Genomic DNA, 15,013 nt, shown 5'->3' with positions numbered 1-15,013 from the left:
AAAAGTTATGGTAGAATAAATTGATGAGCCCCTAATAATGTTATAATAATAAAACACATTTTTTCAAATTTTCCCTAAAACTGAAATATAGTACTATATATATTCCTCGACAATATTAGCCCATTAATCGGTATTTAATATATGTGTAGTTTACTTCTTGATTAGAATTAAATTAATCTAGCCAGCACTGGTATTTCCTAATTTTGTTGAAATGAGGATTAAATATGAGAGACTATTCGTTTATCTATCATATAATATGAAAAATGAAGTGATGTACCAATTTTTCCGAGGAATATATGAGTCAACACTTGTGTACTGGAGGTCTTGAAACGGGTATAAGCTGCAAATTAGTTCAATGAAATAACGAATAAGTAAATTTTAAAGATATATATTTTTTTCCTTCTATAGATCATAAACGTTGGATCCATGATAAAAAAAAAAAGTAATAGCAAAAATGAAAGAACATTAAATTCTGCGTCGAAAGAATAAACTTGGACCATTGGACTTCCATTCTAACTCTAAGGATAAAATGTACATTTTAAATTACACCTTTCGTTTCATGGCTCATGGGTGGTTTAATTCGTATGATAGATCTATATCGGTAAATACTATCAGTATACAATCAAACTTCTATAAGTTGGCTTCTAAAATACATTGAACCCAATCGTTCATTCAAGGCGTATTAAATCATTATCATAATAGATGAACAATTGCATGGAACGTAATACTTTTGTCACGAAGTACATAAAGCAATGAGATATTAATTTTAAAAAGTACAGAAGATCGATAAAGCTTATGGTATGGAAATGCGGTCGATTTCTTGGTCTCCACGACGGCTGGAGCAACAATTTTATAAGGACTATGACCCCAAGAATTAGACCTCTTTTCTAAATCCTTCATATACATCAACACCATGCAGGTAAGCATTTTTTTTTAATAAATTTATATTTGTTTATTACATACATTATTTAATTTACCATATAATTCAATATTTCTGTAGCAATAAAATAATGTAATACCTCTTCATCCAAGTCAAGAAGCTAATTAATGTTATATAACTCAAAGCGTCTATAATAAAAGCTTCATTATTTCTAGGCGAATAATTAATCTTTAGCCATAAAAATGGTAGTATAAAAATAAAATTAACAATGAAATTTATGAGATTGCTGTTTACTAATACCGTTGCATTATGCAATAAACTTCATTATTTATAATATTAAGATTAATCTGCATTTATTTTTACACTTAAATTTTTATGAAAATTTATAACAGCCAAAACCCCTATTATCATCATTACTTTTTTTTTAAATCAAACAAAAGTAGGTAATTAAATAGAGACACACACGCTTTTTAACGATACTCCATTGTCCAATTTTAGATTTACTTACAACCCTTGCGCAACCGTAAATATTTTTGGGACAATAAATTTCGCTATTTTTATAAAGATTTTACACCAGTTTGTACTCGTAAAAATCTAAAATGTATCAATCATATTATAATACTACTAGATTTATTAATACATTGTATATGAAGCAAAAATACTTAGGCGCATAATTTTCGATCTTAGATTATTTATCGGTATTTTGTATTTGTATATTTATTAAGCATTTTATGACGGTCGTTTATTGTATTATAGGTATAAAATATCCACCTCAATTTTACTTAAAATGGTCTTATAACGTCAACAGCTTTATTCTACTCACTATTTAACATTGAGTAAACAAAAGATATGGTGCTCATGAGATATGAAATATCTGTTATGGTTTGAATGGTTTACAGAATAAATACCACTGCAGATACAGATTTCTATAAACATAAAACATAAGAAATACAAAACATTTTTAGTAAGGTAGTAAAACCCTCCAAAATAAAGTAACTACAATGAGGGTAGAGAAAGGTATCAGCTGAGGGAAGGCTAAGAAATAACACAAAGGAAAATTGGAAGAGGTGGAGAGAACCGGTATGAACCAGTATCAACAGAACCAGGCAGTAGGTAGAAGTCAGCCAGGTATGCAGTGAAGCAGTATACACATTATCGACAATTTTATTAACGATTGAATACGAAATGTAAATATGACAAGTCTTCACAAATGATAAACCAAACAGACAATATTCTACCAAGTTAAAACTTGGTAATTAATTCAGAGAATTCACCAATAAAGCATTATTAAATTAGATGTACACCCCTTTCCCAATGAAGTAAACATATTTATAATAAAGAACATATGATTTGTGTGTCATGTGTCGATCTCATCATGTGTTATAACAGAAATGTTCAATAAAGAGTAGAATTCCTAAATACAATAAGATGCGTACTTTCAGTATTATATGCCTCATAAAATATATTTCTTATCTAAGTACATACATAATCTAATTAACTTAATTCCTTCCACAATCGGTGGTAAATTCAAAACAATACAATATTGTCCATGTTTTCTATAATGAATAAATATTTGAGTGGTAAAAAATTGGATAATATCAAATTACTAATCATCACTAAATATAAAATTGAGTAACATAAAAGTTGTGTCGCTCTTTACGAATATTACGTATACGATGATACGAATACAAAAATGTACATATCAGGTACTATAATTAATTTTAAAATATAAAGAATACTAACATTTCATTAAATTATGAACATTTTTAAAGCAGGTAGATAAGAACTTACTTGCTAGAATTGCGGCCTTCGGGATTAAATCCTCCAAAAGTGGTTGTGGAAGTCATTCTTGGTCTGTGACTGGGAACGGTCTGAACTGCCATAACAGATGGCTTGCGAGCCCGCGTATTTCAACCGAAATTCTGCTCTCTGATTGGTCGGTTTTCCCTCTCGTCAATATCATCCAGGGATATATGAATTTCTTATATTTTAACGAATGTTATCAAGACTTAACAAGTTCCATGCTATCTCATGACTTATTCAAGTAAAACAATTTATTTTTTTAATAATTTATTCAACAAGCTTATCATATTATTAGTTTTTAAAATAAACATTGTATTTCTCGTCAGGTTTCAATAGATATTAACCTAAAATAAGTACCATAAAATCTACCCCAGATAAAACTGATTCCACAATCCTTACGTTTTTCTTGCTTCATAAATTTGAAGGTTTAGTTTATCTGTGCATGACGAACGCGTGATCATACACATGATCAGATGTTCTGTTGAGATGAAACCTACCATAAGGTTGTTCTATTGACGTTTAGTTATATTCTGTTAGTCTTTTGAGGTTCGTTTCTTTCTTGAATTTTTATCAGTTTTTTTTTTATGTTTTAAAATTAGTTTTTAGAAGGGAAAAACATATCGAAAACTGTAATTAGTTCAATTGTTTTAATTCAAAATTTATTAAAGATGATGCAGTCTCAAAAAGTGTTGAAGAGCTTAAATCGCTCTTTCTCAGTAGGAAGAGCTTTAAGTGCTGGGAAAGCTATGACTGTTAGAGATGCCCTAAACACTGCAATGGATGAAGAACTTGAAAAGGATGAAAGAGTTTTCCTTATGGGAGAAGAAGTAGCACAGTATGATGGTGCTTATAAAATATCCAAGGGTCTGTGGAAGAAGTATGGTGATAAAAGGATTATTGATACTCCAATTACAGAAATGGGATTTGCTGGGCTTGCAGTTGGAGCTGCAATGGCAGGTCTTCGACCAATATGTGAGTTCATGACATTCAATTTTTCCATGCAAGCAATTGACCAAGTAATAAACTCTGCAGCAAAAACTTTTTACATGTCAGCAGGAACTATTCATGTTCCGATTGTGTTTCGTGGACCTAATGGAGCTGCTAGTGGTGTTGCAGCTCAACATTCCCAATGTTTTGCATCTTGGTATGCTCATTGTCCTGGACTAAAAGTTTTGTCCCCGTGGAGTAGTGAAGATTGCCGAGGCCTTTTAAAGTCTGCAATTAGAGATCCAGATCCTGTAGTTTTTTTGGAAAATGAAATTCTTTATAGTGAAAGTTTCCCAATTTCAGACGAAGCATTGTCAAAAGATTTCTTAATACCTATTGGAAAAGCCAAAGTTGAAAAACAAGGAAAAGATGTGACATTAATTGCACATTCCAGAGCAGTTAAAACATCCCTTGAAGCTGCTAATGAACTAGAAGGACAAGGTATTTCTTGTGAAGTAATAAATTTGAGATCTCTGAGGCCTTTAGACACTGAAACCATCTTTAATTCTATTAAGAAAACACATCGTGCCGTCACAGTTGAACAAGGTTGGCCACAGCATGGAGTTGGTGCTGAAATATGTGCACAAGTTATGGAGAGTAGTGTATTTTTTGAGCTTGACGCACCAATGGTCAGGATTACTGGAGCTGATGTACCAATGCCTTACGCTAAAGACTTGGAAGCTGCAGCAATACCTGGGCCATCAGATGTAGTGGCTGTTGTTAAAAAAATTCTTCATTAAGTTTTATATATTCTTGCTTGAAAGAATTTCATTATTGTTATACAACAATATATTTTTAGATGGTGCTTTCTATGTAAATATGTTATACATATATATATTTATAACTAAATCATTAGATTTAGAAATCATTAACAAATAAATTTAAATGTTACTTGTGTGCCAAGTTTAGAAATCTCTCCTCTATATGTCAAAATACCTAACCTTCAAATTTTGTATTTGTGCATAGCCAAAATTACTCCATGTTATTTTAAAATTCAGGTCAAAAAAAAAATTTTTAAATAGTATTATCCGACTCCCACTTCTTAAATGTCTCCTGTTCAGAGCCACTTTAAGATTTACTATTTATTCACTTCTTTTTCTTCTGTTAATTAATTTTATTATCCTCCACTGATAATTTAGAAAATTTAAAGAAAACCTATTGGTTATTAGGTTTAAGCAGGGGGCATCAGCATGTATATTTGTATGTTCTTTAATTATGTAACAATTTTAGCCATTCTGACAGTGATAACCAATCTGAAAGTTAAAGATTTGTATTACCTGATTTATAGCTAAATTTTTTGTCTTGTAACTACAATTCAGTTTTTAAGGAATTAATAAACCACTAGTTTGAGTGAATGTTTTTATTGATGTAGATAAAATTTCATTTGATATAGATTTAATAACATTTTATATTAGAATTATAAGTTAGCTCTACGTAAGTTTAATAATTCTAAATCATGTTCAGAAAGATGCATAGTAAGTGAGGTTTTCCATGTTTCATTCTGTGGAATTAAAAGAATTTTCGCCCCCTGAAAAGTAAAAAACATTTTTGATTAAAATGTCCTAAATTTTTTCTGTTGTCTTTTTCATTTTATCATCGCTCATTTAAACTAATATAGTTAGTTTTAAGGATAAATTGTTGAAAGCAAATACTTTTAGTATTAATTTTGTTAGATATTGAAAAAATTTTAGTGAAGGTCAAATAAATATATTTTTGTATTCTTCTTATCTATATTCATTTCCTACATAGAAAAGTTACATCACAATATGAAGGTCAGTTTTTGCTAACATGGAAAGAACATTTTGTTGCAAATTGCTGTCATATAAAATTTAATGTTGTCTAAATAATATTATATATCTAGTGTAAAAATGAATCAATAAAAAAATAGGTAATATTATTGATTTTAATAATAATAGATATTGTGAATATTTTACTAAACAAAAGGATTTTCTCTTAATTAGCAATTCATACTGGTAAGATCAAGTATAAATTATAGATATTAACCAATATTGGTTATGGAAAAATAGCATGCAATCTATTTTGAACTGTTTCCAATGATTAGTTCTATCTCAGCACATTCATGACAAGTTTTTCTTTTTCAGCATATTTGTTTGATTTTTCCCCACAATGCAGAAAATCAGCCAATGGCACATGTCTTAACTAATATGAATTTCTTCTTGAGCCATTGTTTATATTTCAGTAATTAAGTTAGTACAAACTTTAATTTGTTTGCATGTTAATAAGTGAACATAGGTAAACACAATTTAGTTTAGGTTAAGTACATGGAATATTAAAAAAAAAAAGAAGAATTATACTGAGAAAGTTTAGGAAAAACAAGATAGTAAAAAAGAGTATAGATAATAATAAAAGTAAAATACATCATTTAAAAAATAAAATGATATCATAATCAATAAAAAAATATTTAAAAAAACATTATAAACAATAAAAAAAAATTCATAACTAAAATAAAAAGATGAATCAAGTTTGAAAGAAAGCAAAAATAATTTATATTAGATCATTAACTATGACTTAAATTATTCTAATATAAACAAATGCATTTACAAATTGATATCTCTAATTGCAGATAATGGTCTTTAAGAAAAACCTTATATTTTATTATTCTTATATGAGCAATGAAATTACCATAGTGAGATCGTTTACAGTTGTTATGTTTTGTTAAATGTAAAAATATATACTTATATTATAGTCAGTCACTTATTACACCTACATTTCACTTGCTGGCCTTTGAAAATTTCCTGATTTGAACGAAGCAGGAGATGACATACCAGACATTATCCCAGAGTTCCTTCTTTGAGGATTTCTATAAAGCAAACAGAATCATAAGTCAAGCCTATTAAATTTGTATGCTATGATTCCTTTAATTAACTTCTAAATCTTATTTGAAATAAATTCTACATACTTCAGCATAAACTTTCATTCATTGTATTTCGACAAACAAACGGAAATATAGAGTGGGCTAATATGCCATTCAAAAAAAAAAATTAAATAAAATAATTTGAAGAATAAAACGTTAAACCGTTCATATATAATATTTTGTTACTGTCTCGGTTAGCAATCAACTTCATAATTATTGACATCCTGTTGGTAAAAGGTTTAAAATTGGATATCAAGAAAAGATTTTATTTATAAAATGTCGCAGAACATAATCTACATACAAAAGAAAGCTTTCTTACTGAAAGAATAAAAGTATTATAATAATTATACTAATTATTTTCTAATAAAGTATTTTAATGATAGTTCACCATGAAAGCTGAAACATCTAAAAAGGTTATAATCAAATTATTAGGTTAACTAATAAGAGCTGGGGGAAATGAGACTGACAATAGGCAAACAAATTTTCCCTAAAGTTAAATTTTATAATATTTCACAACTGTTCAGTTTCAAATGAAAAATAATGAAAGCTCTTGTACAAAAATAAAATTTTACAGTTCATTAACCCTTTAAATTTATTCTACAATAATATTTAAATTTTGTGACATTAGTTATATTTATGTTTCCTACAAACTATCTGCTGATGGTTTTACATTAAACACTTAATAACTAAAAACTGGAATTATATCACTATCTTTCTTATCATTTCATCTAGTCTATGATATAATTAATATGATGTTGATTAATAATTCTTAATCATTTAATTATATTACACTACTAAAATTATAGTTTGTTATCTTACAATTCATTTAGTGGTCGTTGATTATTCCTCATTCTAATTCCTAATGGCGATGGCATACGCTTTGCATCAGAATAAGATTCATGAGAATCATCGCTGTTGCAGCTGCAATATGTTTATGTTAATTATATTAAGATATTGTATTAATTATATAGACAAATTGAAATTATTTGAGGTCCAGTTGCTCGTTCCAGAATCTGGTTACCCATAGAATTAGCATACTTTAATTCATCCAGCATTCTCAGAAGTGAGCTATAGAAAAAAAAGAATCATGAAATTGGACCATTTTGAAATAAACAGGGACTTTTTTGTTTTGTTTTATCACAGTTGTATCCTATAGCGATTTAAGTTAGGTTAAGTTCAAGACTAGATTAAATTGTTATGCGGGAACTTGCCCTATGATTTATTAAACAATTGAATAGGATAGTAAAATACAAAACTTTTATTTTAATGGTTCAGAAGCATTGACTTAATGATTTTTAAATAATTTCTTATTAAAACACTAAATACTTTTTTTTAATTATTGTAAATATTCCTTCAAAGTTCATAAGACGTACCTTTCTGGAGTTTTCACATTAATACTCATGTTGAATGTCTGATTACTTCTCGTTCGGGGTGTCCTAGGTGTTCTTTCACCTGGGCTGCTTCTGTGGAAAGTTATATTTTTTAAAAATAAATAAAATCTGATAGTATGACTTAGTAATTAATTTTGGTTTGTTCACATGAACTGATTCCCGATTCAAATTCTTTTGATTTTTTAATAACAGGATACTATTACTCATTAAACTTAAATTTTAGTCTTGTATAATAATTATGCTTATCAATATATTTCTAGGTTACACAGCATATTCACTCAAATAAAAAATATTTGTTAAGGCTTCATATTTTTTTTTTTATTATTTATTAAAACAACAAAACAAAGCTAACATGGAGGATGATATCCTCACTTTTTTTCCTGCAAATTATTATCATTAATTAAGTTTCATGTTAACATAAATATTCTATATATTATGAATATGAATATATGATCATTAAGGATTTTTAACACCCAGCACTGTCTTTTCTTAGTTTCAAAATAGTGAGAATATTGACCAACAAATGCCATGCGATATTCTTCATACTCTTCAGCTTATACTCAAAAAGGTCCAATCCAACATAAAAAGTTCCTTTCTTAAGATAAAATATACCATGGATTCAGTTTGAAATATAAACTGTTTTGTTGGTTTGCTGTTGTATAAAAGTGACAAATAATTCCAGTTGCATATTTTCTGTTGAATTTCTACTCAATAACTTCCTGATCAACTTAGTGAGATTAGAGTCAGTGGGTGCGATCAATGAAGCAAACACGAACTTGACTTCTTATATTAAATTAAATTATATTAATGATTAATCACATTCAGATCAATATTTATATTATTTTTAAAATTTTATTATCCATCTTGTTACCATGGATAGGTACTTTGGTGTTGAGTCTAGACTATTATCATATATCTAAGTTTCATTTTAAGTATAAAATTGTTTTAGCAATAATTTGATAAGAATAAAAGAAATAATGAATTTATATCAATACAATTTCATACAGTTTAAAATAACATTATTCATGGGAAAAATTAGGGTGCCTGTTCTTAGGCAATAGAAGGGTGTAATAAGACTGATTTTTTTTTCTTAATAGGTAGAGCATTACCTAGATAACATCAGTAAGCATTGTGATAATGTAATTAATGTTTACAGTCATAATTTAAAAAGTATAGCTTCTAAATTGTTATTTCAATAATTTATATTAAAAATTGATTACCTTACAGATGATTCCTTATTTTTAAATAACAACTCCAACGCTGTCAGTTTTCTCCTATTAAAAACAAATTAATTATTTATAAATGTTTCTTATCTTTATAAATATTATTACATATTTCTATAAAATAAGCATCATTTAATTAATTATAAAGTTTAATATAAATTATAAATTTATGATTAGTTGAAAGATATCCAAAGAAGAAACTATTTTTTATTTTAATTTTTTGATACACTAACTTCTTATAAATCCAGTTATCTTACCTCAAATAGGGAGTGCATGGCTCATATCATCACTCAAGACAAGAAGGATTATGAAAAAATTACACCAAAAAACAAATGATACAAAATAATTGCCAAATACTTAGTACTTACTTTTCTTGACCACTAGGACTTGAGGATGAATATGTATTATTCTGCCTGTTAGTGAAGTTAAAACTGTAAAAGAAAAAAGTCTAGTTTGGATTGGTTTTCTTCTTAAAAACCTCTTCAATTATACATCTCCTTCATTCTAATATTATGTATTTTTTGCATTGAACTGCACCAACATAAGAAATCTTAAACCATATTTTTAATGTACAGGAGAACCCCATATAAAGAAAATGAATAAAAAAAGACACTGGGAAAACATTAATTCAAAACAAAACAAAATTAATACTGACTTTGTTACTGCTATTAAAAACTTAACAAGTGGTTGTACAAGTAGATAAAATAATTTACCTAAACAAATGTTTTTTTTTTAAATTACATTATATTAGTCTAATAAATATATCTCAATTATATTGCTTTGAATCAAATATTATGAAATGTTTTAGTTTAGGAAATTCCAAACAATGTGAGTGTGGGCTGCCCATAGCTCAGTGGTTAAGACACAGTCTTACCAGTTTGATGTCTATTGGCGGTGCCGGTTCGAATCCGGCCTGGGATGTTGACTTTTTTCATTGAGTGGCAGTCCCACAAAATGAAGAACTTTGACCCCCAACCATGGTTAGGCAGTATAGGACTCCAATGGGAGTCTTGGCAAAAAAACAAAACAATGTAAGTGGCCTTTGATACTGAGAAATGTGTCTCCTTGTTATGAGGATTAACAGTTTGACACAAAAAGCCAATTACAGTCAGTAAATACAAATGAAGAAACAGGAAGATCTTCATAAATACTTTTAAAAGCTTTTAGATAGGCTAAATAAGAGAGTGAGGAGCCTTAACTCACCCTCCTAGAAGGGCTAATCGAATTCAGCGGTTTGTGAAATCAGTCTAGGAAGGACCCTTTATGACGCAGCCTCAGAGAAGTTCATGAGGAAGAAGCTTACCTGGAATTTCTGTCACTAAATGTAGAAGAATGAAGAATAGGAAAGAAAAATAGAGAGACAAAATAAGGTGAACAAGAGATGAGTAAAAGAACTCTTATCATAATAGAAAAAGTAAAGATAAAACCACTCTATAAATACCTTCATAATGTAAAAGAAGGGATGAAATAGTATCTTTACTAACTCTAGGCACTGGATTGTTGGGACAAGAGGGACAGCACTTTCTATTGGCCTGAATCATCTCTCATCTTATAAGTGATTAGGATTTTTTTTTTATGCACCCAGTTGTCTGGGCATGTTAATTAAGTGATATTATTTTCCAGTATTATTACAATTAATTGACATCGCCATAGTAGAAATATATATTTATATTAGTTTATTTTCTTGATTATTTCATAAAAACTAGTATAAAAATATAATTTTGTGTCTCTAACTATCAGTTCCCTGTTCTAGGACAATTCCGTTATATAAGGCTTTTCAAGGTGTCACATCGGTTTCTGAAAATGGCCCAGTCTTTCACAAAACAAAATAAATCCTAAAAATTTTGAGATTTATTCTTATTACAGATAAATTTTAAGGCAAGGTAAGGCATAATGCTACTACATCCAAGGACCCGGGTTTGAATCCGGCTAGGAAGGTTCCCTTAATTGGGTAAAAATCTGGCAGTCAATCGTGATTCTGACCATCATCTCTGTTTACAATCGTTGGTCTAGTAACAGTACTTTCTTACAAAGTGCTACATCCTTAATCCTTCATGGGTTGTAGCGGTACAGATTTTAATTTTTTTTTTTTTACAAATCCATAAATTTATTGATGAACAATCTTGACGTTTCATTTGATGTCATTTTAATAATTGTTGAATTTACAACGTGTTCTGCCGAGTTCTACTGTACTATCATTATTATTATTAATTTTATATTGCTTCAATTTTTTAAAAAGTAATAAAACTTAAAATAAACAATATGTTTAGTTAGCATTCAGAGTAGCATTAGCAAGTATTATAGTAACTATTTATACAAAAGTTTAAAATACTTACTAAATAATTAATAATTATGAGCAATTATCATTACAATAGAAATTTATCTAAATTTATAGACTGCATGATAGCATTGATATCCACACATAGGAGCATAAATAAATTGAAAATTTACACTTACTTAAAAGGCGCAAATTTGCTGCTGGAATTCAACCCGGACTTAGGTGTGAAAAATCCCTCCTAAAAAAAAAATGATTCCCTAATTATAAAAGATTTTTTTTATAAAAAAAATCCATTGTAAGAATTGTTTCAAAACAAACATTAATAGAAAATATATTTAATTTTAATAACAATAAACCTAAAAACAAGATCCAAAGAAATAAGTAACTAATAAATTAAAGCCATCTTAAAACTATGAGCTAACTTGATCCTGATTAAATGATTTTGTATTTAAAAAAAAAAACATTTCCAATAAACACTTTCCCTAATTATAATTGTTGTAAAATGAACTATTGTAGAAGGGACTAGAACATAAATAAATAAAAAGCGCTTCTATATCTCTTCAATAAATACAATCAAATTGGTATACGCATAATCTGCTGGAATGATAAATATCTAAACCATGGCACAATATCTCAGAGGAAACCAAGAATTCTTAAGTTGGTTGCTACATTTTTGTTTATTACTTGATGGTTAGCTTCAAACAATTCCTCACAACCTTAATTTCAGTTTTATAACAAATCTTTACTTAAATAGTTCATCAGTGTTATCCTCCTTGCTGGAGGATAACACCCATGCTAGAGACTAAGGAAAAATCCTTGAAATTTTGTAAAATGAACTCCTGTCTCTGTGGGTTAAATTATTTTTAAATTCCTTAAGAAATAAGGATATAATTTCCAGAATAAGAAAAAAGAAAAAAACATAGGCTAATAATGTCTTACAATTAATATAAATAATAAATAGTGGGAAGAAAGAAATGGTACAGAGAGATCATTTTCTATGAATGATTCATATATAGTTTAAAGAATAACAGAATAAAATAGTACCTGATTAGAACCAGAACCGTAACTACTAGGTGAGCTGAGTAAAGTAGGAGAAGACATGCTAGGTTGCTGATGTAAAGAAGATTTTTTTCTGAAATGAATAAGTGATTAATATTTAATTTATATAATCATATAATAAATATAATAATAATATAATGTTTAATTTCTTTCTATCCGTCTTTAAAACTACAGTTTTACAGTCTTCGACAATTATCGTTTCTTTCTTTTTTATTTTGAAAATTGTCATTGAATTCCATTTCTATCTTCTTTTTTTTGGAGGGGGTTAATCTCTTAGTAATCTCTCGCTTGAGTCACTTAATTGCAGTAAGCTATAAAAAGAAAATGTTGATAACCTTCAATTACTGTCAAGATATAAGATTCTTCCCTTAGAATGTGAAAGATTGCTGAGTTGAAAGTCATCTACACAATGTGAATCCACCAAATGTAGCTGTTGAATTGCTTCAAGTGTGCCATAATGTCAAGTATGCAATTTTACAGCTATGCATTTTTGCAGCAGCTGTAATGTATGCTTGGAGGGAAGCAGTTCCTTGCCAAGACCTATTTTATGAAATAAGAAGGTGTGAGTGAGTGTGAGTGTGCATGAAAAATTGTTAGTTGGCCTTATCATTTTTCATTAAATGAACAATGTAATCGTGAAATAAGATTCCTCTTTAAAAGTTGAAATTCTTTTATGATCTGATACTTACCACTCACCTGAAAAAATGTTCTCAACAATCCTCTCCCCCCACAATTAAAATCTAATGAAAACTTTCAAGTTGCACCCTTCTCATGTCAACAACTGTACACATTAAAAACACTTAAGATGCAGCAGCAATTAAGACTGGGAAAGAGTCTTTGAACTATTATATAAAACATATTTAGGTATTTTTTGTGATGATATCAACTAAAAATAGACTCATTTTAATCTGTTCCCCTTTCATTCTGAATGTGAAATATAAATATACATACATAATGATAAAGAATGAATACTAAAAATGTAACAATGCAGATATTAATCACATTCACTAAAACTATAATAAAGATTATTATGATTTAAAATATACTAATACTTCTAAAATTTCCCAAATCATTTTCTGCAGACACATATATAATTTATTGAATTTGAAACAAGGCCATGTAGAAAATACATAGCATATTATATGGCATAAGAAATCTTAGTGACAATAATTATAAATAACTCTTTTATTGATAAATATTACAATCTGTCACAAACTTGGGCAATTAGCAATAGTGATAAATGATCACATTCATACCAAAATAACAATAATTATAACACATACAATTTAATATTACTTACTTTCGTTCCATCTCAAGTTCTGCTTTCAGTTTGTCATTTTGAGAACGTAACAACTGTATTTCTGCATCTTTGTTTTCTAGAGCTTTTTTAGCACTCTCAACATAGGTTTTATTGCTTTCAATCACCATTTTGGCCTGCACATATTTAGATTCCTACGCATTAAAATTTATAGATTAGTCTAATGTCTACCTCATATCAATCAAATCACTTAAAAAAAAAACTGATAATATGAATTATACATGATATAGGTATTATTAATAATTAATATGCTTAATATATAGTATGCTCACGAATGAGATCACCCAATATTATATGTATTTCTTTATTCATACCAATTTAGGAACATATTCTTCCATATATATTTGGCAATGTTTATTCTGAATCGATAAAATTTTAACTACTTTTTTGAGTTCTTTTACAGGATCAGAAAGCAATTGCTTTAAATCTGCTGGCATCTTAAATAAGAAGTAAAATTTTTAATTTATTTCAAAGTTATAATTTTGAGAACTGTTTCTATTTCTTTAAAACTTACATCATTGACAGCCATGTACTTGCAGTCATTTAAACATGCTTTACATTTAGGCTCACCTAGAATAACACTTATCAAATTTAGTATATAATTGTTTTATAGTGTCTCTTATTATATTATGTATTCCTTGCTTACTTGTATTAACACAATCATGACAAAAAGAATGACCACAGTTAGTCAACCAAAACTTTTTATTTAAGGGCGGTCCTGGTTGAACATAGCAATTATTACAATGGAAAAAATCCATGATATAAAATCATTTGTCACATATAATACCAAAGATTTTATGCTCAATCAAGAGATTAAGAAGGTAAAATAAATATATGTGGAAAGACTTATGATTAATGATAACTATAAGGTAAATTTTTATTATTCCACTCAATAGCCTGATATTAAATATTGTAGTATAACAAATAATTAAGGTAAATATTTAGAGGTAAACAAATCTTTTATCAGGTTATCGTAGTACCAACCTGATAGATGCTTAATTAAAATTGATAGAATTACTTATTAATTATTTTAATCGTTATATGTATACAAAAGAATCATAAAAGAAATAAATTAGCCTAGACACACAATAAATATTTCAAGTGAGACATACTTATAATTTTTGAATACAAATATTTGAATCTATTTTTCTTTTGTACTACATTTAATCAGTAAAATCGCTAAATCCTGACTATTTACA

The 15,013-nt window shown here is 28.2% G+C and overlaps 2 protein-coding genes across 4 annotated transcripts; one reads left to right on the top strand and one right to left on the bottom strand.

Annotated features, from left to right (window-relative positions):
- Positions 1-3,152: 3,152 nt before the first annotated feature.
- Positions 3,153-5,393, top strand: Pdhb (Pyruvate dehydrogenase E1 beta subunit). Its single transcript, XM_014437409.2, has one exon. The coding sequence runs from the start codon at positions 3,352-3,354 to the stop codon at positions 4,408-4,410; it is 1,059 nt and encodes a 352-aa protein (XP_014292895.1). The 5' UTR covers positions 3,153-3,351; the 3' UTR covers positions 4,411-5,393.
- LOC106691587 (zip homologous protein 2) lies at positions 4,293-14,764 on the bottom strand. 3 transcript variants are annotated; one of them, XM_067048149.1, is made up of 13 exons: positions 14,602-14,757; positions 14,461-14,532; positions 14,329-14,384; positions 14,129-14,251; positions 13,797-13,948; positions 12,482-12,569; positions 11,617-11,675; positions 9,528-9,590; positions 9,157-9,210; positions 7,919-8,008; positions 7,365-7,466; positions 6,399-6,491; positions 4,293-5,198 (listed from the first exon to the last, which is right to left on the bottom strand). In XM_067048149.1, the coding sequence occupies exons 3-13, from the start codon at positions 14,341-14,343 to the stop codon at positions 5,180-5,182; spliced, it is 858 nt and encodes a 285-aa protein (XP_066904250.1). In that variant the 5' UTR covers positions 14,344-14,384; positions 14,461-14,532; positions 14,602-14,757; the 3' UTR covers positions 4,293-5,179. The 3 variants fall into 3 exon arrangements, with proteins under 3 accessions (XP_066904250.1, XP_014292896.1, XP_014292897.1); XM_014437410.3 differs by having other exon boundaries at positions 14,461-14,760; XM_014437411.3 differs by lacking the exon at positions 7,365-7,466 and having other exon boundaries at positions 14,461-14,764.
- Positions 14,765-15,013: the final 249 nt, after the last annotated feature.

Source organism: Halyomorpha halys, unplaced genomic scaffold (genome assembly GCF_000696795.3).
Source record: "Halyomorpha halys isolate HHAL.00 unplaced genomic scaffold, Hhal_1.1 Scaffold2510.1, whole genome shotgun sequence".
In the NCBI taxonomy this organism is placed as follows: domain Eukaryota; kingdom Metazoa; phylum Arthropoda; class Insecta; order Hemiptera; family Pentatomidae; genus Halyomorpha; species Halyomorpha halys.
Note: the sequence above shows the minus strand (reverse complement) of the source record. Positions and strands in the feature narration are given on the sequence as shown.